The sequence below is a fragment of the Cervus elaphus genome, chromosome 12 (assembly GCF_910594005.1).
Source record: "Cervus elaphus chromosome 12, mCerEla1.1, whole genome shotgun sequence".
NCBI lineage: Eukaryota > Metazoa > Chordata > Mammalia > Artiodactyla > Cervidae > Cervus > Cervus elaphus.
The window spans coordinates 95,163,085-95,188,697 of NC_057826.1; the positions used below are offsets into that span (position 1 = coordinate 95,163,085).

At 38.7% G+C, this 25,613-nt stretch overlaps 1 protein-coding gene across 5 annotated transcripts in view; it reads left to right on the forward strand.

Annotated features, from left to right (window-relative positions):
* Positions 1-25,613, forward strand: part of LOC122704943 (TIR domain-containing adapter molecule 2) — a 41,929-nt gene that overhangs the window by 4,473 nt on the left and 11,843 nt on the right. The window contains exons 2-3 of one of the 5 annotated variants that reach the window (XM_043920084.1): positions 993-1,238; positions 4,632-4,763. In XM_043920084.1, the coding sequence (XP_043776019.1) occupies positions 993-1,238; positions 4,632-4,763 (378 nt within the window). Of the gene's footprint in view, positions 1-992; positions 1,239-4,631; positions 4,764-20,228; positions 20,403-22,499; positions 22,535-25,613 lie in introns of those variants that run through there. The other 4 variants (XM_043920079.1, XM_043920080.1, XM_043920083.1 and 1 more) reach the window with 4 other exon arrangements.

Genomic DNA, 25,613 nt, shown 5'->3' on the forward strand with positions numbered 1-25,613 from the left:
TCCCCTGTCCCCTCTCCCTCCTAGTGTTTCTCCTCTTTACTCCTTTGCTTTTTTCTCTGTTACACTTGCCCATTTGTGTAATTCAGATGGCTCAGATATGCTTATGCTGAATAAGCATAACCCCTTGAAAATAGTTCCAGAGTCCTCTTCAGAAGCATTTCACCTACCTCTGCTTTCCTGTTAAATACAGGCTTTGCAGATGAACAAAAAATTTATCTGCTTTTGCATTGTTCTGTTTTGGTTTTCCTTTAATCACACATGTTTAAGCAAAGTAGTTTAATCATTCATGCTTCTCTTGGAAACAAGTTTATAATAATGATATACTCTTAGAACAACCCACAAGTCAGTTCTCTTCAAACTGTAATTCAAAACAAAGTATGCATCAAATTCCATATAACTGACCTATAAAAGAACTTAAGAAACACAGTCTGTTTGTAATTTGGCAGTAAAATGAATTTCAATTCTATACGTATAATAGCATGGGGTGTCAGGCTAAAGACTGATCTACTTTACGGCTTCACTGAACAGTCTGTGAGTGCTTGGATCATGCTAATGGGAAACAAGGTAAGGAAATTTGGGGAAGGAAAATACTACGTGGCAGTTAGCTTAGGGTCAAGAGTATAAGTTTGGCATTCAGCCTCTTATTAGGTGAGTAATCTTGGGGAGATGATTTATTTTAACTCAGGTTCTTCGTTTGTAAAATGAAGGGGAAATACCCTCTTGTAGGGTGGTGGGGAGAATTAAGTGATGTAACTGGAACGTGTTGGTTCATTCCCTCTCCTGTCATGAGGAAGTGTGTTCAGTTTCTGTAAAGCTTTAGTTGAACTGAAATCTGCCTCCCAGGACCCATCCACTGGTAGAAATCAAGAAGCATAAATTGGCTGTGATTGTTTTGAAAACCTTACAGCCGTTCTAACAGGAAACCTGACTGATTTCTCAGGCTTGTTACTGCAGTGGTGCCTTCATTTTCTGTTTGTTTTCCTCTTCTGTAGGTTATTACTGGCGGTCACTACGATGTAGACTGTCGACTAGAAGATCCTGACGGTAACGTGTTGTACAAGGAGATGAAGAAGCAGTATGACAGTTACACCTTCACAGCCTCCAAAAACGGGACATACAAATTTTGCTTTAGCAATGAATTTTCTACTTTCACACATAAAACTGTATATTTTGATTTTCAAGTTGGAGAAGACCCACCTTTGTTTCCTAGTGAGAACCGAGTCAGTGCTCTTACCCAGGTAATAAAAAGTCATGTTTAAATGTGGGAAAGGGCATAATATAATATGCATTAACTCATTGATGAAACACCAAATTTTGTGACTTTAACGCAATCTTTAAGACCTGTCTTAACTCTTACAGTATATTAGGCATTTCACAGAGAACTTCAGACTCTTTTAGTGAAGACCAGTTTTAAAGTATTTTATGAAAAGAAAATAGACATTAAAATAGGAGGATCACTTTGGTAGAAACGTCATTGACAAAGGAAGTTTAAGAGCCTAAACAGTGCTCCAGCATTCTGAAGCATTTTCTGTAATTTATGGAGGAATGTTGCTACTGTAACTTAGCAGGTTGATATAAGTGGAAGCAAAGTGATGCCATAATTAATATATACCTATGAATATATTTGCATACACACACTTTTGTACAAGTGTTTAGTGTTACGCAGACTGCTGTTAAAATAACTTGTGCTGTAACTGAAGGTTAAATAGTAAAGATTACTAGTAAGTCATCTAACAAAAACCTAAAATAGTTAAGGTAGCTAAATTGGGTTTTATTTTGAAGAAGAGTTTAATGAGAGAAAGATAGCAAGAGAAATTTAGAGTCAGTGAACAAATACTGCTCAGGTGATGAGAAGGGCTATTTTATTTCTAGTTCAGATACCGTAGGAGCTTAAAGTATGCCTAAGAGATACTCAGTTTGGTTTCCAAAAGAATTATTTACCACTTTGCTATTAAAACCTTGAATTGGATTTCCTGTTTCCAGGTTCCAGGTAGTCTCTTGACCAAGATCACATAGTGATAGAGGCACTTTTTAAGAGTGTGTCAGAACCTTAATTCATAAACCTAGTATAAACATTAATAAGATGTGTTCAGATGTCCTTATTTTTAGTAATGTTCTTTTTATTTTAGCATCATGTGTGAACAGCACTTTGTACAAAGGTATTTTGGGGACCATTGTTTATAACTCAATCTTGAGCAGCTTTAATTTGTGTAATACGATAGCTTGCTTTAAAAACCTAAGTAGATAAATGCTTTTAGGATCACTTAACCTCCTTTATTTGTATCATATTTTTAAGCTTTTCTTATTTACATTTTTCCACTTTTAAAAAGTCTCCTATAAAGCAGCTGTTCATGCAGTAGAGTTTAAAAAAATTACCAGCTGAGAAATGGCCAAATAAATGGTGAGTGAGTGAGTGAAGTTGCTAGTGTTTTGCTAAATCACCATTTTTTCACCATTAATAAATAGAATGACTATAGTGTAAAGTAGATGGTGTTCGTATATAAAGACTGGTGGGGAATTTTATAACAGATAGATCTGATACCCCTAAATCTAATCATCATTCACAAATGCAGAGATAAGTAGATATTAGCATGTCTTCTGATAAAATGCAGTAAGTCCATTACATTGCCTGTGTGGTATTCCCATTCAGAATATTACAACTGAATCCCATGAAGTCTGTGGCTCCAACCATAATTTATAAGAAATATGGAGGATAGAGGAACACCAGGGGAATAATCAACAAAATCCAGAAAGTGGGAAATGCTAATGGAGAGAGGACCCCGTTTTTTCAACAAGTAGATGGGAAGGGGGTAAAAAAACAGGAAGAAAACCTAAAGATTAAAGAAGACTTGAAAGACATATCAGCTAAATTATATTGACCTTGTTTGCCTTCTGATTGGGAAACAACTTTTGTTGAGGTGTTTGGGGAAATCTGAACACTGTCTTTTTTCCTTCGGGTCATGCCATGTGACTTGCGGGATCTTAGTTCCCTCCTCAGATCAAACCCAGGCCAAGACAGTGAAAGCTCTGAGTTCTAACCACTAGATGGTCAGGCAATTTCCACCGGCTTTATATCTGATAACTTTTAAGGAGTTATTTTTACTCTGTTACAGTGCCACTGGGATTATATTTTTTAAATTGTTACCTTTCAGAAATAAATATGAAATGTAGAAGTATAGCTGAAATGGTAAAATATATGAGATATACTTTAAAATAATTGGAATGGGGAGGAAGATAGGTGAAATGAGATTAGCCGTGTTTAATTATTGACATGGGGTTCATCATACTAGTCTCTACTTTTGAAGACATGAGAACATTTCCACTTTGAAGGTAGAATGAAAAAGAAAACTAACCCTACCTCAGAAATTGTATGAATCCATGTAAGTAGTTCTTTAATTTCTGTGATTTTCTCTAGTTCAGTAATTCTTAACCTGTGCCCTTTTGTCATGCTTCAAGAATTCCTTGAATGCTCTGAACTTGTGTCAAATCCTTGTTTTTATACATACTTTTCAGAGGAAGAATTCTTAGACTGTTCGTCGTTTTGAGACAACGTAGAAAGCAAAGAAATGCTAGAAGCACCTGTCTACCTCTTACTAAAACTTAGGAATCATTCTTTTTAGTACATGGTGATCTTCCATTCCTAGGAACCAAAACAAAACAAGAAGCAAAAAAGTTTGAGTATTCTAATCAGTAAATTCAATTTGTAGACCTCCTAATCTCTCATGCTTTTTAAAGAAACTTTCTCTGAAATATTTTTGTAACTATTCCTTTTCTACTTATTTTGGTAGAATTTTATTAAGTGCTTAAATTATTTTCTAATGTCTATTATTAAAATTACAACAAACTCATTTTTTTAAAACTCCTAATATGTGGTTTGTGATGTGAAATAAGTATAATAAAACCTGTAGCCAACTACCAGGATTAAATTTTCAACAGTAGAAAAATATTAAACTGGTTGTTTGTATACAACAACCAGAAAAATTAGACTCTTAACCCTTCTCAAGCAAATAGTGTAATGTAGAAAAAGGTAAAATGTCATCAGATGAAGCCCACTGACTCACAGTGAAAGTAAGACTTACGTCCCATTGAGAACGTATATACTGGTTTTGTTGACTGGAATGAGGGAGAAACTTACTTAGCAAAGTGGTAAATGTGGGGGGGGGAAAGTTCCCACTTTGAAGTTTCAGCTGTTTTTAAGATACTTGAAATAGCTTTGACTGACAGTCTACTTTTATGCCAGGTTTTGCTTACTTTTGTATGTATATGGACTTTGATTCACATGCATATTGTTGGTCAAATTTGCTGACCTGCCATTCTCTTCCTCCTGATTCTTCCTCTTGGAGAAACCTGGCCTTAACACTGTCGCCACCAGCCCTCACTGTCTCGTGGGTCCTCTGCCGCCGCAGAGATGCCGTAGCTGCCACACTCCAGTTTGGGGCAGCCAGCTGCCAGGCATCCTGGTGGGAGCGAGGGGCCAGGACCACTGACGCGAATGAGTGAGTGAATGAGGGCCAGTGCAGTAGGATGTTAGTCACGTGAGGACTTGCGATCAGGTTGAAGGAAACGATGGATATGCTAGATGGACTGTACAGAAAGTAGGAAACCTGCTAACTGAAACTCTTTCTCTTTAGATGGAATCTGCCTGTGTTTCAATCCATGAAGCTCTGAAATCTGTCATTGACTATCAGACTCACTTCCGCTTGAGAGAAGCTCAAGGCCGAAGCAGAGCCGAGGATCTAAACACGCGAGTGGCCTACTGGTCAGTAGGAGAAGCCCTCATTCTGCTGGTGGTTAGCATAGGGCAGGTGTTCCTTCTGAAAAGCTTTTTCTCCGATAAAAGAACCACAACAACTCGTGTTGGATCGTAATTTGAGAATTGATGCACCATTGCCGCTGTAATATTGCTGTCCTCTAATTAATTTTAGGTACCGAAGAACTTAATATGGCAACATTTTTAGAACCTTACTCATACACTTGTTGTGGGGGGGATGTACAATGCATATCCCCAAGCTGTGGAAAGGACACCTTTTTTTATTTGTAAAGGTAGAAAAACTTTGGGACTTATTTTGGGCGATTCATAAATATTCAACACAATGATCTATACTTTTCTGGGTTGTTTCTATCTACTCTTGGCACACTAAACTTTGGTAATTTTGATTCCTCTTATCCTTTTAAAAGTACTTTTCTTGTAAGCAGTGGATATTTTAAACAAAGCCTTCAATTTAATGCCGACGTGTTGTGGAGGAGGAAAATTACCTTTTAGTTGTTTATAGTAAATAAAGTTTTGTTTTTAAGAAAACCATATGTGATTAACTGTAGCCCAAACCCTATTCTGCATTGTTTAATTTTATGAGGAAAAAAATCTACCATAGAAATGTTAGTTAATATTGATATAATTTTAAATTGACACATCATGGTTTAATTTATTTCTCAGTAGCTTGGAAAATGTCATTTTGTTGTTTGGGTTTATTCTATGATCTATGACCAGATATGTTATTTTTTTTTCATAAAGACATTTTTACCACACAGGAGCTAGTATGTTTCAGTAACAGAGTTTACAGAGACCTTAAAAATCAGACTGTTGTTAACAGGTAGAATAATTACAGAATAATTTAAGACACTACAATGGGGAGCAAATGACATGAGAAAACTTTTAGTGAGTTATCAGCACACATTACATTTTCAGTGCTTTTACAAAGAAAAAAGGTGATCTGTTTCATTAAACATTGAATTGGCTAATTCTTGCTCTAATGTGGCTTTAATGTCGGGAGTCACTCCTAGCTTTAATTGACAGTTCTTAATATAAAAGTAAAACTGTAACAGTGCCATACATTTTATTCTAGTGGGTGTGATGCACTGAGAAGTTAGGTTCTTTGGTTTTTTTCTTTTTCTTGTTTTTTTGGGTTTTTTTGTTTGTTTGTTTTTTGTCTTGTACATGTAATTTGTACAATCTCTGATTTAGCAGCCCTAAGATGATTTAAACATTTAGAATGCTGTGTGTGTGTTTCTTGTTTGATAATCTTCATTGATTGTACTGCATTTAATGAGTATTAAATAGTGCATTTTCTGTACACTATAGGATTTAGTCTGTGTTTGTATTTTATAACTTGCATAGATTGAGCTGACTGAAATAAGATTTTGTTCCAGGTATTCTAGGATAGAATACAAGATGATGCAAAATTGTGTTTAAAGCTCATGCTGTTTAAAAAAAAAAAAAATTACAACTGCTTTTTGCCATGTTTCCCGCCCCCCACCTGAAAGGGATGAGCGCTGAACATGACTGGCATATTTTTAGGACTTTGGTATCTGGTACTACAGAATACAGATTGGACAGCAATTTAAAACACTTAACTGCCACCAACTGAAAGTTAGCTCTTAATTCTAAGTTGTCTAAAATGCACATACACTTCTGCATGTAAGAGCAAGATGAATTCAGGTTGTCCTGCTTGCTAATTTAAAGTGCGACAGTGTAGCAAAGGATGAACATACTTTCAACCCTTTAATTCTAAAATGTGTGAAGACCAAATAGCTACTCCTTCAACAATATTTATCAATGGATTAAGAACTGAAGTTTAAGATTTTACAGACTGTTGGGGTTCTTGTCCTGCAGCTTTTTAAGTGTCCCTCCGTGTTTAGATTTTCAGATTTTAAACAGTCCTGTTAAAGTGATAAGCCTGAGAGCATGTTGGATGCCCTTTTCTGGTTGCCTGCCTGCTCTGCTGAGTTCTGACAGTTAACACCATAAGTAAGCAGAGTTGGGTATCATCAGAGTGCCAAGTTTGGCATAGATAATAGTTATTTAATCTGTACCTATCTAAACTTCATGATATTTAAAGACTATTACCACAAATAACTTGTGATAAAACTATTGAGGTATGTTAAAAAGTTTTACATCACCACTGTTACCTGTTGTAGAAAATAGTACTGACTTAGTCTAGTCTGTAACTGGTTAAAGTTTGATGGCTTGTCTATATTCAATTAGGTATGTATATAAAAATTAGAAAATACATATCTACCTGGATATGAATATTAAGTAGAACTTTTCCTTCTCCTATATAATTTGTAGCTCTTTTTTTTTTCTTTAATCCTTTCATAACTTGTTGCTGCAGTTTGAATTTCTCAAATGTTTATATTTGGACACGTGGCTCAGAATACTTATTTAAACATCATTAGCTGTATATATTTTTAAAGTAGAATAAATAATGGAAAGGGACATGATATGCAAGTTTATACTAAAATTCCAACTGTGTGACGATAACATTTAAAGATATTACTTTGTTAATAATCTAAACATTCTTTTTATTAAAGAAGCAGATGGTCTGGGGTTCACAGCTTTCATCCTGGCTTGATGATAATCAACTTTGAAAACACAGTAGACTGAAAAGCAATTTAAATTGCTTTAAATTCTTTTAAAGATTTTCTTTAAATCTCTACTATCCAGTTTTGCTTCAGTTTGTAAATGTGTAACATTTATGGTTAAATAGGACAAAGCAGACCCTATTGACTTTTGTTTTCAAAAATTAAACAAATTGATAAATAAATTATTTAGAGGGCGTTTTCATTTACTTTTGAAAAGAAAAAGAAATTTGTCTAAATGACACATGTTGGTTCTGCAGGATTGTACCAATCAATTCTTGTAGAATAAAAAAAAACTTTCAACAAACTGACTTCACTTATTTCTGTCAAGATTTAAGTCTTTTTAAAGCTCCTTATCAACTTAGACCTTGGAGTGCAGTTTTGTAGCAAGAGAGTGATAATTTATTTCATATTTCATGGAACATTTTAGGGACTGACCAACAAAGTAAGTTAAAGAAGAGGAATACAACCTCTAATCACCTCACTTTTTAACCTTCTTTTTGGTTTTCTTACTGAAAGTTGGGGGGAAAAGGAAGTTTAGCCTTCAATTCCCTAAAATGCTTCTTAGTTTTTAGGTAAGGTAACATTTGGTTGTATAATATAAAGTTTTCTCAATGTTGTTCCCCCTTTATAATGTCATGGGGGACACTCTGGCTCCTAGGCCCAAGTCTACAAAAGGAGCAGATAAATAACAGTAATACAGGTTAACATCAGTCTTTTACTTGTGTTGACCCATTGCATCTTTGCAATAATCCTCTGAAGTAAGGATATTATTCCCATTTTACAGATGAGGAAATGGAGGTTAAGGAACCTGACCGTATATCAGTAATTAGCAAAATATGAATATGAGTCATGGCACTGTGGTCCCAGACCCCTCTTTCTCAACCACTATGTGGTAGTACCTACAAATACCAATAAAGAGGGATCTCTGAAGGCTTAGCAGTATACCTCAGTAGTGGTTCAGTGCTTTGGTTTTGGAGTTATAGCCAAGATCAGATCATGGTTGGGTGATCTCACACAAATGATCTTGTCATAACTCCATATATTTCTGTTTCTTCATTTGTTAGTAAGCTTATTTCTACTACAATGAGAAGATAATGAGATGTTTATTATAAAGCACTTAGGCTCCATTCCTATCATATACAAGTGCTTAATAAATAATAGCTATGTTTTTGTCATTGGTTCAATTTAATCTATTGATCTTTAGTTCTTAAAGTTCTTACTGTAACCTAAGCTCATATGGCTCTTAAATAATATGCAACAAATACAGAATTCCATCGTGTACATAATAATCTGCTAGGAGTTTCAAAAATGAGTAAGATAATCTGACCTCCAGGAACATAACAGTTCGGGGAGATGAGATAGCTATGTAAGGAGCTAATGTTAAGTAAGTCATGAAGCAGAAAGAACTTGAGGTTTCTAAGATACCTAGAGGGTGCTAAAGGAGCAAGAAAATACATAGATCAAAAGACTTAGTCCGCATGGCATTTTGCTTTATCCTCTTCCAGAGTGTGGAGGGAGCATGGTTGTCTAGCTGGGCCAGCAGGTGAGTAAATTAATCTCTAAATCAGGGATGTCTATTTACTGGTACAGATCAAAAAATATTTTGTTACTAGTAAAGGTGATCTCCTGAAAAACTTCTCCATCTCAGTTGTTTCCAAATTCTGGAGGAAAATACAGGGATGCTATCGCTAAACCACAATATATGCTATTTTTCAGTCTACATTTCTCCATTTTATCCACAAGGTAGCATCAATAGGATGCTTATGTTCCTTGCTGAAATCTAGAAATAACACAGGGTCTGGCATGGTATGTTTTTAGTGCTGTAATTCCTAGTGACTACTACTGCCTTGTGGCTCAGCTGGTAAAGAATCCACCTGCAATGTGGGAGACCTGGGTTCCATCTCTGGGTTGGGAAGATCCCCTGGAGAAGGGAAAGGTTACCCTCTCCAGTATTCTGGCCTGGAGAATTCTACGGTGTGTAAAGTCCATGGGATCGAAAAGAGTTGGACATGACTGAGCAACTTTCAGTCACTCACTCACTACTACCTTAAAAAGAGAAGGGAACACAGGAATTTCAGGAATTGTGGTTCACAGTAAAATTGACCAGTAGTCCACCATTTACTTTGATGTGTTTCAGTCTATAGATTATATATTTTTAAAGAATTGGTATCATCTATAACAAATTTTTAAAACTTTTAAGAATTGTAAACAAGGTATTAAACATGTACAGCTTAAAGAGAAATAAAATTATAAAGCACATACTCAATAACCCATGCTCAGATTAAGAAATGTAGTATTGCCAACACCATAGAAGTCTCTGTGTATCCTTTCCTGACTACATCACTGAATTTCTTCATTAGAGATAACCAGTGTTTCGCTTGTAATGAAAATTTTTTTTTCTTTTTACTAGTTACGTATGCTAGTTCTCACACTTTAAAACAATTTTCCAAGTAATCACAAACTCAGAGTTTTTTATTAGTAAATTCAAAATCATGTGTTTGAATATTTTGTTAATATCAAATTGCTGTCAGCCTGCCTAAATGCGTGCTTACTCACGTGCTCTGGTCCTCATCAGCCAGTAACAGTTCAGTATGGTCACTGGACAAGACTTTGAGGATACATCTAGGAGTGGAATGTTTGCTTAGAGAGTATGTGTCTTCGCTAGGTGACATCTAACTTTTTAAAGCAATAGTATCAGTTAGTGCTTTCACCAGTAACAATGGAAAGTTCCACATTTGTGCTATTAGACTTTTAAAACTTTAGAAAGTCTCCTGGGTTTGTAATGTTGTAAAGGCAACACTAAAGAATTTGAGAGGAGCTTCCCTGGTGGCCCAGTGGCTAAGACTCCATGCTCCAAATGCAGGGGGCCTGGGTTCAATTCCTGGTCAGGAAACTAGATCCCACATGCTGCAACTAAGCCCCGTTGCAGCCAAAGAAAGAATTTGAGAAATAATGATTCGAAGAATAAAATCCACCCATAAGTCTGTTATCCATTTTTATGTTTTTCAGTTATTTTTCTAGATATATATGTATATTTTTAAAGAAACTGCTGTCAAACCTCACTGTTGAATCATATTTCTATGAGGTTATTTTTTTCCTCAGGTTTGTCTACCACATGGATTTCCTCTTTCGTGAAATCCTTGTTCAAATATTTTACCCATTTAAAAAAATTGAATGTCTTGATTAACAGGATTCCTTTACATATTCAGGAGATTAATCCTTTGGTTATAACTATTTCAAATATCTTCTCACAGTTTATCTTTCTGCTTCTAGTGAAATACATCAGTCTTTTCCCATCTTGTTGGTGTTTTAATGTGTTGTTAAAGAAACACTTCTCTATCCTGAGGTCATGAATATCTTCTGTACTATGTTTTAAAATATGATAGTTTTGTCTTCTACTTGAATTGAGTTTTGTATTTGGGATGAGGTAGGTGTACAGGTTTGCTCCCCCACCCCTTAAAAACTCATCTCTCTGTTGATTTGCCATGCCAAATCTTTCATCTGTTAAGTGCCCATATTTATCTGAGTCTATTTCTGGGCTCTGTTTTATTCCATTAACATTTTGTTCATACACCAGTAACATCCTATCTTAATTACTAAAGCTTTAACAGTTCTTGATATTGGTAAAACAAATGTTTCTACCTTGTTCTTCAAGATATTGGCTGTAATCTGTTCTTTACACTTTTAAAGTTCAGAGTTACACAAATTTCAAAATAAGTTTCAAAACAAAATAAATCTGTTAGAATTTTGATTAAAAATTGTATTTAGTGTATGAACAGTTTCCTTTTTTTAATAGTGCATTTTCCATTGTATGAACCTATTTGCATTGTTACGGTCTTTAGACCTTTTGATAAAGATTTGTAATCTTCGTAGATGAGTTCCGTATACTTCTGTTAAATTAATCTTGTTTTCTTTATATTTTTTTCATGCTATCTTAATCCTTAAATTGCTTATTTTTCATTTGTTGGCTGATACAAATACAGTATTGTGGAAATACAACTTTTAGATTGATTCTTCTATTCAGCACTTTGCTAAATTCTTTTGTCAATTCTTGTAATTTGTATATTCTTTTGGACTTTTCTGTATATAGCTGTATCATCTGCAAGTCAGGACAGATTTGTCTTCCTATTTCTCACACCTTTCTTTTCTTTGTTTTCCTTGTCTAATTACATTTGCAGAGACCTCCACTACAATGCTGAATAGAAATCATTTCAGACATTCTTGTTTTTTTTCTGTTCTCTAGGAATGCTTTCCAAGGTATCCATAGACAGTTTATGGTATTTTTACTAAATTGAGAAATTTCCCGTCTATTCTTAGTTTGCAAAGAATTTTTTATGATCTAAATGCTGGTTAATTTTATCAAAAACTTTTTTCTGAATTTATTGAGGAAAATGATTGCCACCTTTATTCTCGTTATTCTTTTTATGTGGTCAGAGAATTGCTTTCCTATTATTAAACCAACCTTCTTCTGAAGTAAAACAAGTGTAGTCATGATGTGATGTTAGTTTTTGATAACTGGATTTGGTTTGTTTATCAAGAGTACATATCCATATATGATGTTAGAGTGGCTTTTTTCCCCTAGTTTCTGGAGGAGCTTCTGTAAGATTTACATTACTCTTCCTTAAATGTTTTATTACAAATCTAAGGTGAAGTATGTTTGGTTGGAGTCTGGTGTGGTTTTTGTGGGATGCTGATTTCACTTTTTTTAATTAGTAAGACTTTCTATTAATATGTAACACCGATAAATGGAATATTCCTGAAAGTCTGTCCATTTCATCTACATTTTCCAATTTATTAGCACAATATTATTTCTTCCTTTTTAAAGTTTATCCCAGATCTGTACTGATGTCCTGCTTTTCATTCCTAATACTACTATATGTAGTATACAAATTTATACCACTGTGTATTACATAAGATATTTATATCTTTCTTTTTTACTTGACCAGTCTTACCAGAGGCTTATCACTTTTGCTTTTTATTAATCCAAAAGCCAGTATTTTTTTCCCTTTTTATTGGAATATGATTGACATACAGCACTGTATAAATTTAAGGTGTGCAGCAGAATGATTTGACTTATATACATTGTGAAATGATTACGACAATAATTTCAGTGAACATCCATCATCTCATATAGATACATAATAAAAATGTTAAAAATTTTGTGATGAGAATTCTTATGAGTGATTAACAATTCTCTTAGCAACTTTCATGTATAATATACAGCAATGTTACTTATGTTGATCATATACTTTACATCCTTAGTGCTTATTTATCTTATAACTGGTAGTTGATGCCTTTTGCCCACCTTCATTCAGTTCCCCCTCGTCCCCGAGAACAACATCTCTACCTCTGATAACCACAAATCTGATCTCATTTTCTATGAGGTGGTTTGGTTGTTGTCCTACAGCACTATGCCCAATTCTGGCATACAACATAGTGATTCAGTATTTCTGTACATTGTAAAATGGTCATTATGATGAGTCTAGCTTCCCTCTCTCACCATACAAACATGTTCTGTTGTTATTGAGTGTATTCCCCACACTGTACACTCCATCCCAGTAACTCGTTTATTTTGTATGGAAATTTGTACCCCATAATTTCTCTCACCTGTTTCATTCATCCCTCTGCCCCCTTCCCTCTGACAACCACCTGTTTATTACCTGTATCTATGCCTATTTCTCTTTTTTTTTGTTCATTTGTGTTTTGGATTCCACATATAAGTGAAATACGGTATTTGCCTTTCTCTGTTTGACTGACTTCTTTATCCTGTCTACCAGTTGTCGCAAATGGCAAGATTTCATTCCTTATGGCTGAGTAATATTCCATTTTATATATACGAGAGCCACTATTTCCATTATTTTCCTTGGTATATATTTAATGTCTGTTTCATTGATTTCAGCTTTTTACGATTTTCTTTTTTTCTAGGTTGAGTTCAGGAAATATTAATAGTAAAGCCCTCTTTTGCCATGGGGTGGCTACCAATCTAGAGAAATAAGATGAGAAGCAGAGTTGTATTTTCATCAACAAGAGTTGGAAAGACAAAGGTTGGGTTTGGTATCCACCAAAAGTGGTGAGGCGCCCGTTGCTCTAGACTGGAGCCCAAGGGTGCTGCCCTGGAATGAGGGTACAAACTTCCTGAATTTGACAAGGTAAATTCTATCTTATGTCTTAAGGTATATATTGTTTTTCCTCATGTTTCATCTTAAGTGGAAACATTGTCCAAATGACCTGTTTTTTTATTTCCAACTTGTAGAAGTTTAAGGTTACAACTTAGTCATGAAAAAGATCTACAGTCTCTGTGCTTTCATTCTCTATTTTACATCACCCTTGGGTGACTCAAGGAATTCCAGATGATAACATCCTTTGACCAGTGACTCATTTATTCATTAAGCAGATATTTATTTACTGCCAAGTATGCTCGCTCTATCCTTTTTTCTAGTAATAGGGATTCAGTGATAAATAAGAACCTAGTGTTTTGTTTTAAGAAACAAAGTTTTTACATGAGAGTTTTTATAAGTCAGTTTTTATATGAGTTTTTTTTTTTTAAAAAGGTGAACCCCTTAAAATTATTTGCAAGATTTAACATATCTTTAGTCTTCTGAAGAAAGTTTATAGTGTTTATCATATTCTTAAAGTTCATGATTCACAAAGTTTTATTAAAGAATCACTGCTCTATAAGAGTAATTTTAGCTTTTTTATATTAGTGCAAAGGTTTAAACTCCAAGCCTAATTTGTTACTTATTCTGCATGATGGGAATTGCAGAGCTGGATGTTGACTGACTTTAAATAAAGCTTTCTGTTATTTAATAGACGTTTGACTATCTACTGTGTGCTCAGCAGTGTGGATACTGAAGTAAATGTGATAGTTTGTACCTTCAAGGCACATGGACAAAGACCCCAAGCAGAAAACTATCAATCTTACTTAAAAACAATAGTTCTCAAATATTGGTGGTATAAGAATCACCTAGTCAGCTTGTAAAAAAAACACCCTTCTCAGTCTCCCATGACCATAAGACTGACTCAGTACGCCTGGAGTGAGTCTTGGACACCTGCCAGAGTGCCAATGCAAGTGTTTGTAAAACACGTTTTGAGAAGTAGTAAACAAACAAAAAAAGTAAAAATTGAAAGTGCTGCACTCAGTATGCCAGCAAATTTGGAAAACTCAGCAGTAGCCACAGGACTGGAAAAGGTCAGTTTTCATTCCAATCCCGAAAAACAGCAATGCCAAAGAATGTTCAAACTACCACACAATTGCACTCACCTCACATGCTAGCTAAGTAATGCTCAAAATTCTTCAAGCCAGGCTTCAAAAGTATGTGAACTGTGAACTTACATATGTTCAAGCTGGATTTAGAAAAGGCAGAGGAACCAGAGATCAAATTGCCAACATCTGCCAGATCAAAAAAGCAAGAGAGTGCCAGAGAAACAGCTGCTTTATTGACTATGCCAAAGACTTTGACTGTGTGGATCACAGCAAACTGTGTAAAATTCTTCAAGAGATGGGAATACCAGACCACCTGACTTACTTGAGAAACCTGTATGCAGGTCAGGAGGCAACAGTTAGAACTGAACATGGAACAGACTGGTTCCAAATAGGAAAAGGAGTACGTCAAGGCTGTATATTGTCACCCTGCTTATTTAACTTATATGCAGAGTACATCATGAGAAACGCTGGGTTGGAGGAAGCACAAGCTGGAATCAAGATTGCCGGGAGAAATATCAATAACTTCAAATATGCAGATGACACCACCCTTATGACAGAAATTGAAGAAGAACTAAAGAGCCTCTTGATGAAAGTGAAAGAGGAGAGTGAAAAAGTTAGCTTAAAACTCAACATTCAGAAAACTATGCATCATCTCTTCCCATCACTTCATGGCAAGTAGATGGGGAAACAGTGACAGACTTTATTTTCTTGGGCTCCATTAATCATTGCAGATGGTGACTGCAGTCATGAAATTAAAAGACACTTGCTCCTGGGAAGAAAAGTTATGACCAACCTAGACAGCATGTTAAAAAGCAGAGACATTACTTCGCCAACAAAGGTCCTAGTCTAGCCAAAGCTATGGTTTTTCCAGTAGTCATGTATGTATGTGAGAGTTGGACTGTAAAGGAATTTGAGCGCCAAAGAATTGATGCTTTTGAACTGTGGTGTTGAAGACTCTTGAGAGTCCCTTGGACTGCAAGGAGATCCAGCCAGTCCATCCTAGAGGAGATCAGTCCTGAGTGTTCATTGGAAGGACTGATGCTGAAGCTGAAACTCCCAATATTGCCACCTGATTCGAAGAGCTGACTCATTGGAAAAGACCCTGATGCTGGGAAAGATTGAGGGCAGGAGGGGAAGAGGACGACAGAGGAGATGGCTGGATGGCATCACCGACTCAATGGACATGAGTTTGAGTAAACTCCGGGAGTTGGTGATGGACAGGGAGGCCTCGCGTGCTGCAGTCCATGGGGTTGCAAAGTCGGACAGGACTGAGCAAGTGAACAGTGAACAGTTTAGAAATACTATATGCCTGCTGCACTGTGTTCTACATTCAGTATAATTTGTGTTCCTTTCAACACTGCTCTTTCCCACTCCACAGATTAAGAAACTGACACAGAGAATGATTAAACTGATTTGCCAAAGGTCACACAGTTAGTGCCAGAACCAGGGTTCAAACGCAGATATCTGCAGGGGCAGGCGTGTTTCTCCCTGTGTACATGTAACCTCCCAGTCACGCAAAGGTAAGTGATGCGCTGACCTTGACCTTCAGTGGGCTCGCTCATCTCCAGAATAGCCTAGTAGATTTTTGGCTAGTCCACTGGTCTGCTGTACACCTCACTTGAGTCACGACCTCAGGCTAAGAGCTGTGAGCTTTCCCCATTTATGTCCTCCCAAGTTTGCAGTTTTTATGACAGCACACCAGGTGTGGACTTGACAGAGCAGTATTTGGGCTCCTGGCTTTCATTGTTGGCCTCACGTGGTAGCGCTGCCCCAGTAAAGCTGAGGTGTGTACAAGGGTTGGGTGATGAGAACTGTTAGTTCCTGGCAAGAATGCCACAGATTCCAACCCAGAATTCAGCAGCATTTTTCAAAGTGATTATTAACTTGTTTGCGTCCGGTCAGTTTCCAGAGCCCTCGAGTGATAGTTTTTGACTGTTTTGTCCAGTTTACATTTGTTTTGTGGGGAGAGAATCTGATGGAATCTTTGGAATCACTGGAGTCCCTCATGTCCGTTTTGTCAGGTCTGGGATTTGATTTTACCCCACATACAATGCCTGTTACTGTTTGATGGATTCTGGCAGAAGATGCAAAACTCCTGGATCAGAAAAAATGTTTTGTTGCTCATGACACAGGAAGCAGCACTATTTTCAGCATATTTGCAGTGATTCCTCTTGCTCAGAAGTCCCCTGGGGGTGGCATGAGGCCCAAGTCAATGCTACACATGTGGTGGGTCTGTGTCACATCTGAGGAACACTGAGCTTAAGGAATCCACCACTCAGAGCAAGCAGTAAGCTTGCTTGTTCTCTGTGGAGGGCGACTGTGCCTCATATCTCATGGCTGCCCACTGTGAATACTGCCCTGAGAAATGGCTCAGGTAAATGGTAGCCAGGATCTTGCATGTACTCATTAAGACAGAGAGGAACATAAGAGACGAATGGACAACTCTCCTAGTTTATTTCACCTAGTTGATAGGAACAAAGTTGTTAATATCTTTCACATTTTAAATGTCTTAGGACCCCTGGTGATATTTCCTTTTTATTTCTAATACTGTTATTTGTATCTTTTGTTTCTTTCTTTCCTACTTAGTTTTACCAGTGGTTTATTAATTTTATTAATCTTTCTCAAAGAACCACATTTTGCTCTTGTTGGTCCTCTGTTATTTTTTCCTGTTTCTTTAATTTCTGGCCTTATTTTTGTTTTTTTCTGTCTTTTTATTTGGATTTCATTCCCTGGGTTTTTTTCTTCCCTGATTTTTTTTTTTTTAACCACCCTTTTATTGATTTACTTTTCAATAAGTTTAAATCCTTGAAGAGTACAGCACACACAGATTCTGTGTCCAATGGCCTTTGTAAGAAGGTTGCTTGGTTTTATTAGGTTTTTCCTCCAGGCATCACTGTGTGCGTTCTTTGCTTTGTACACATAAGCACATCTCTTGCCTAGATAGAATTCAGTCATTTCGAGCATATACACCTTCAGTTTTCAAGAGAGTTGTGTGTTCCCTCTGGCTCCATAGACCCTGCTTATAGCCAGCAAAGATGGCCTTGGACCACAGCCTGCCAGACATATTTGTCATTTTAAAAGTCCTGTTCCCAACAGGCCCCCACAGGGCCCAAGACGGTGGAAAGAGAATGGTTTGCTCCCTGATTGCCTGACGTGGTTGTTCAGATAAGTGACTCCCTGCTTTGTTTTCTGACATGCGTGTTTAGGAACAGAAATTCCTATTTTAGCTGTATCCTGCAAGTTTTGATATTTAGTATTTTTAGTAATATTCAAATGAAAATATTTGATTATTCACATTGTGATGTTTTGATCCATGGTATATTTTGGAGTCTGCCTTTTAATTTCCAAACATACAGGAGCTTTTCTTGTTTTTCTTTTTGCTTTGGTTTTCCAGATTAGTGGTTAGTGTAGATATTCATTTTATTTCAGTCTTTTGTTTTGATTTTGCTTTGTGTAGACTTTCTCAGTGGCCAAAAATATGATCTGATTTTTGTTAATGTTCTGTATGTATCTGAAAAGAATATTCTGAAATTGCATCAAGTGCCACAATCTATATATGTCAATGAGGTCAAGTTCATTAATCGTGTACTTATGCCCTTACTGACTGAGGTGAGTCTGCTGGACATATGTAAGATATCCAGGGAAATGGTAGAATAAGTGAAAGAGGACAGTAGGTCAACACCCTGAAAACACCAGCAAGGAATGCCAAGGGTTTCAGGGATGTGAAGCCACAGGAAAAACATCCTATGTGTCAGAGAAGCCATCTCCTTACTGACTTAATTAGCACTCCTCCCCACTTTACTCTGCTTTCTTCCATTCATTCATTCACTCTTTTCAGTGAGTAGATCAGAAATTGTAAACAGCGCCCCTTGTCTGTGTCCTGCTCTAGACTGCAAAAGCTCCATGAGGACTGGCACAGTGTCTGTCTTGGTCACATTTTATCCCTAGTGCCTAGCACATGGAAGACACTAAATATTCATACTTGTGGCATAAGTGATAGGTGCATTTTCTTAAAATGTGTACTGGATAATTTGAGAAGAAAACTTGTAACCAATTTGAAATTTTAGTACAGCATGTGAATATGAAGAACAATGCAAAATTTGGAGCAACTTAAAACCTAAAATGAGACAATTCAAGTCAATTTGTCCTTGACATGAGTCACTTTAGGTTCATTTATGCGTGTAATGTGGGTGATGAATGGGGAAGTAAATGTTTATCACCTTTGTCATTAATGGTATTTCAGTGAAAAGGTTTGGAAAGCAGTGATTTGAAAGGCTGCCAGAGGAAGAGGAACAGGCAGAAAAAAAACAGAATTTTAACAAGTTGGATGAGCATGAAGGCTCCCTGGGTTGTTAACATCAACGAAATTGAGTATCTGGAGGAGACAGTGGTCAAGCTTGTCAGTTGCCAAAGGAGACTGCCAGAGATAATGAAGGCAACAAAACTACCAGGGTTAGGAACAGGGAGGCCACTATTTACCTGAAAGGTTGAAACAGAGGGTGGAGGAAAAACCAGCTGTCAGTAGATAATGAATTGTGTTGACATAGGCTTAATAGGGCATTTCACCAAGTAAATAGTCTGCCAGTGACACCTTCTATGGCCCATCCTGATGTTAGGTAGTGGGGAGAGGGAGAGAAAATAATCTAGCTCTACCTCTACGTAGTAAGCCTGAGATCAAGGTGCTCCTCTGTCCATAGGATTCTCCAGGCAAGAATACTGGGGTGGGTTCCCTTCTCCAGGGGAGCTTTCTAACCCAGGGATGGAACCTGGGTCTCCTGAATTGCAGGTGGATTCTTTACTAGCTGAGCCATCAGGGAAGCTCCGGAGACCCAGGTACGGGCCTTCAATTCCAGTTTACTATTCATTGTCTTCTCTGAGGTTTCCTAATGGAGTGCTCCTCCTTCAGCAGTGAGTAGGGACTGCCTGAAAAGGGCCCGCATACACTGGGTAGGAGAGGTGGGGTGGTGGTGTATGTGATTTCTGAATTGGGGTCTTTGGGTATGATGATTAGGATTGGAAGCCTGAGAGATGGTAGGATTACGTATTTGGCTCTTCATCGTCTTAGATTACTTGGTTGCTTTTTTTGTTCTTCCTAAACATTCAGTGGCGTTTCAGCCCGTTTCGGCTGCGATACAGAATCTGAGAAAGGGATCTTTCTCAAGGTGGCTTTTGGCCGGGCATGTGTGCGTTTGGGGGGCGGGGACTGGTTACTGATGCGCCACCGTCTAACCAGGGATGTGGTTGATTGCAGCAGTAGTCAGTCGGAGAACCCCAAAGAGAGGAAAAGTCAGGGAGAAACTGGAGAGTCGCTGTGCCTCGAGGCGGGTCTTAGTTTGGATGAGACTGGCTGTCTCCTTCCTTTAGAGTCTAGAGGCTTCTGTCGGGAGCCCCGGGGCTTGCTGCAGGCTCAGTGTTTGGGCGCGCCGGGTAGGCGCAGAGGCCGCGCCTGCAGCTCCCACCCCAGCACCCAGGTCTGCAGGGAAGAGACAGTGGAGTCCTTTTTCCCTCCTAGCCTCCGAGGAGGGTCTCGCGGGCCTTCAAACAACAGTAACAACGAGGCAGCAGCGCAGGTGAACTCCCCTGGCCTCCACGCGGGCTGGGTGGACCCGCAAGCGGCTAAGCCGCGGCGCGCCTCCGAGGGCGGGACGCGGCGGCCCCCGGACTTCCGCGCGCCGCGCGTGCGGGGCCGGGCCGCGGGCGGGGGGCGGGTCCGCGCCGCCCGCCGGCCGTCTCCCCCCGCGCCCACCGGAAGTCGCGTACCGCTCGGCGGGCGAGGAAGACGTCGCCTCGGGGCTGCGGAGCAGCGCGCCTACCCGGAAAGTAGCAGGCGTCCGCGAGGGTGGGTCGGGGGCCGGGGGTCGGGGGCCGGGGGCCGGGCGGGCGGGCTGCCACCTCGGGGGCCCGGGGGTGGGGGAACCGGCCGTCCTTTCGGCTGAGTCGGCTTCCTCTGAGGGGAGGATCCCTCTCGCAACTCAGCCTTTCTTGAAGCTTCATTTTGACTATAAAACCTTTTTTTTTTTAAAAAGAAATTTCAGAACCCTAAGCAAAGAGCCCAGCGTTTCAGAAGGCTTAAAAGTTCTCCTGGTGAGAGCCTCCGCCAGGCACTCTTGAGTCTGTGCTGAAAGTTTTGGTTCTGGGTTGCTTATTTGGGACCTTGTCCAAAAGCCAATTTGGATGAAAAGAATTAGGGCTGGCAGCAGTGAGCTCGTTTTTAGTATTATGTTTGTTAGGACCTATCCAGTTTTTCATGGCAGTAAGCTTTAAAAATCCTTAAAAATATGGCACATTTTAACATTGTAAGTAATGCGTTGGTTACAGATGGAGTTAAGCAACTCACTGAAATCAAAAAGCAGATGAGCAGATGCAGAATAATGACTTAGCTCCTCCTGAAGCGAAGTGAATATTCCTCAGTTGTCCAGCTGTGTGTTGGATCTTTTGCACCTCATCTGTAGAGTCATTTGCTCCCTGTGATATTTTTAAATTTATTCATTTAACAAATACATCCTGATAAATCAGTTATCTGTGCGAGTTTTCACTTCCTATGAATCAGTTATTTGCTCCCTCCTCCTCGATACTTTTTCCTTCATTTGGCTGTCGGGTCACCACCACTTTCTGAATGTCCTTCCGCCTCCCTGGTCACTCTTCATGTCTCCAGGCTTCTCTTCTCAGCCACCAAATGTTAGACTGCTACCGTATTTGGTTCTTGGCCAGATTCCCTTTTGAACCATAGTTTCTCCCAAGGCAGTTTCTACCCCAAGCCATGTTTCATGACTATAAATACCATGTATAAGCTGATGACTTCCAGATTTTTCTTTCTAGCTTCACTTCCCTCCTGAGCTCTAGATTAACATCTAGTATCTAGCTTAACATCTCCACTTGGAAGTCTGATGGGCATTTAAATTTAGTATGTCAAAAAGAATTACTGACAGGCACCCACCCAGTCCTCTCTTCTGTTCTCCTCTCATTTACCTTCCAGATCACAGAAAATGTTACTGCCATCCAGTGAGGCTGAAAGTTTAGGGATTGTCATTTAACTCCTCTTTTCAGCTCAGACCCCACATCCAAGCATCCAGCAAACTGTTGACTCTGCCTTGAAAAGATAGCTCAAATCCGATCATACGTTATGCCCTCTCTAAACAAACCGCAATCCTCTTTTACCCGGAAGACTGTGAAGACTGATCACATCTTCCCGCCTCTACCCTCGCTCTTGTCTTCAGTGTTTCTCCAAACAGCAGCTATTTTTAGAAATATCTAATCAGAGCTTTCCCCTCTCTTCGGAACCTTCTGGTGGCTTCTCATCAGAATCATAAAAACAAAATTCGGACCGTGGCTGCAGACCCTGTGTCATCACACCCCTGACTGCTTTCCTGGTCTCTTCTCTGGCTTCCCCATCCTGCTCACTGGGCTGGAGTGGCTCTGATTTGCTGCCATTCTCCTTGCCTGCAGGGGTCTGGTCTCTGCTAGACTGTCGTAGGCTGTACACCTTCACTTTGCCCATTCCCCCCTTCCGGCTGTCTCAAGGATTACTGCCTTAGTCCTAGTAACATCTTCTCGACCCTGACTGTCTGGGTCAGTGGCTGTTAGATACCCAACAGTACTCTCTAATATCCCATGAAGCTGATGGCAGTTCTAAATCATTATTGGTTGCTAAAGCTCTCTAGTGTTAAAAGAGCACAAGGATCTTTCTCTCATCTCATTCTGATAAAATGTACAGTTTGCTGTTACAGTCTGCGTTTTTGTAAAATGTTGTTCCTGGTTTTGAGAAGATTTGCCCTTTAAGGCCAGTTCTCATTTTGAAGTATAGAAAATGAAAGGAAAATCCTCCATTTACTGGAAAGAATATGCAATTTTTTTTTTCCAATTTCTTTTCTTCAGTGGGAAGCAGTAGTCTCTGACTTGGAGTCTTGTTGAATGGTTCCAGAAGCAGGTCATCATAACAGGAAGAGGAAAAATGAAGGTGCTTGTTCACAGGTTATTATATGCATTTTTAAGTTGTGTAGTGACTAAGCCAGTTCCACAGAATATCAAGCTTGCATAACAAAATTCAGTTCTCTTTTTAAAATATGTGGGAATGGAAATAAAAAGCAATATTTTCATCTTCTCAAAGAGCTGTTGGGGAATAAAAGATCATTTAATTTATAATGTTGATTTCCTATTTTAATCCCAAGCATCTAGTTCTGTGATATTATCAGTAGGGTATATCCTACCTTCCTCTCTTTTAAAAGAATAGAAAAAACCTTTTCTCATGTCAGGATTGGGATTTCAGATGTTTGATTAAATATTTACAATAGAAGATTAAATAAAAATTCAGAGTAAAGGGATTTGGAACATGGAAGATGTATGAGTAGGAGGGATAAAGGGAAGCCTTGAGGGAAGTTGGGATCAGAACTCCTGCCCCAGGCTTCTCTGTGTTGATCAGACGGCACTCATTGGCGTGGAGCATCTTAGCAGCTGAGAAAGAGGCAGGCTCTGCAGGGGAAGGTCAGCGTGTGCCTTTTTGTTTTTCTACCTGATAGAAGCAGTTTTCTAAATTATTTTGTTTATTTATTTTGGCTGTGTGGGATCTTCGTGGCTGCCTCCACTTTCTCTGGTTGCGGTGAGCCGGGGCCGCTCTCTGGTTGTGGTGTGTGGACTTCTCATTGCAGTGTTTCTTTTGCTGCAGAACGCTGGCTCTAGAGCATTAAGGCTTCAGCAGTTTCAGCTCCTGGGCTCTAGAGCACAGGCTTAATAGTTGTGGCATCTGGGCTTAGTTGTTCCCAGGCATGTGGAATCCTGGTCTTCCCCTGACCAGGGATTAAACCCATATCTCCTGCATTGGCAGGTGGATTCTTTATACCACTGAGTCACCAGGAAAGCCTTGATAGAAGCAGTTTTTAAAAGTAATTAAACGTTTACTTGCTCAAGGATCTGTTTTAGGTACTGTGGAAATGAATATTCTGTCCTCTGGTGTGTGTGTGTTGTTCAGTGGGATATTGGAGGACCACTATTGGGTTTAGAGTTAGAAAACCCCAACTATTAAAAAGTTGTATATAGATTTAAAAAAAAGCGTGGGGGGGGGATCAAGCAGAGTTAAACCTGGATGTGGGTTAAACCCATCCAAAATCTGCACTTGTGGCACCTAAGGAATATACCCTCTGAGGCACTGGGTTGACATGACCTCTATTTAGAAATACAAAACCTAGAGAACAACACATTTCCTAAAAAAAAAGAAAAAAAATCTTTTTTTTCCAGATTACATCCATACATCTACCATACATAGAAAATAACCAATGTTACCTTTTTGATGTACTTCTTTCCAATCTGTATTCTCTGTAGTTTGTCTTTACAAAGCTAAGATCATACTATAGGATCATTAAAATTTCCTGTATATTATTAAAGTTTTCTTATGTCATTAAAATAATTCATAGCATTTGTAAACATTTTAATGATTTCATAGAGTTCAGTCATGTGAATAATATGGCATAGTTTATGTTGCCATTCCCTACTATTTGAAAATTTTGATTATTTACCTCCAATAGAATGTTGGCTACCCTATAATACTGTATTCAAGTTCTCTAATAAGAAATATATTGTCATGTGATTCATATTTCAAAATTGCAATAAAATAGTTCCCTAGATCCTGTGATAGGAGAAAGCTGAGCAAGTTTGAGAAATAAAACAAAACCCACTTGCAGGGAACTGGGGGAGCAGAGGAGAAAGAAGCATGAGATGAGCTTGGAGCTGAAGGAGTCAGATCGTGAAGGGCATCCTTTGCCATATTAAGAAATTTTGATTCTAAGAGCAGTGGGAAGCCATTGCAGGGTTGTTTGGTTCAGTTCGGTCGCTCAGTTGTGTCTGACTCTTTGGGACCCCATAGGCTGTAGCATGCCAGGCTTCTCTGTTCATCACCAACTCCCGGAGCTTGATCAAACTCATGTCCATTGAGTCAGTGATGCCATCCAACCATCTCATCCTCTGTCGTCCCCTTCTCCTCCTGCCTTCAGTCTTTCCCAGCTTCAGGGTCTTTTTCCAATGAGCCAGTTCTTTGCATCAGGTGGCCAAAGTATTGGGGTTTCGGCTTCAGCATCAGTCCTTCCAATGAATACTCAGGACTGAGTTTCTTTAGGATGGACTGGTTGGATCTCCTTGCAATCCAAGGGACTCTCAAGAGTCTTCTCCAACACCACAGTTCAAAAGCATCAATTCTTCGGCCTTCAGCTTCCTTTATAGTCCAACTCTCACATCTGTACATGACTACTAAAAAAAACCATAGCTTAAAATTGTGTGGCTGCTGAGTGGAGAATGAATTAGACTGATCAGGAGTGGCCATAGAAGACCAGTTAGGAAGGAGCAGTGTAGTGGACTAGGGGAGAGAGATTGATCTAGAATGAAAATGCAATAAGGGGGGAAGTGGAACATTTTGAGATGTGTTTTGCAGGTTGACTTGGTGACAGCTTAGAAGTGAAAGTGTAGGAGTGGAAGGTACATTGTCAGTGATTCCTGAGGTGTCTGGCTGAGGTGACTGGGTAAATCAATGGTGCCATTTTCGATGGTGGAGAAGTCTGGGGAAATAAGGTGGAAGCTACCTCCCAGACCAGCAAGGAAGCCAAGTTAAAAGTACAGTGTAGTGCATATTATAAGAGATATGAGCAGGATATTATGGGCAGGTGGAGGCAACATGCTTAACTCAACCTGGAGATAAAATGAAATTTGTTGTGCAGTCGCTCAGTCATGTCTGACTCTTTGCGACCCCATGGACTGCAGCATGTCCATATTCTGATTGGGTCAATAATTTATATAATAAGGATGTTAAAGAGTTGTGTTTGGCTGTCTCTCAACCTGAAAAACTGTTAATCTTATATTTGAAATGTTATGATTCATTCGTTCATTCAAAAGGTATTGTTGATTGCTGACTGTTACAAGGCTCTGGAGATACAGTGACAAGAAAGCTTTGGTGTTAGCCCAGTAGAGTTTACGGGCTAATGGGAAAGATGAGAACCTAAGCAGATACTCACCCCATAGTAATTAACTGTCATGTGACGAGTGCCACGAAGGGAAGATGTAGGATGCC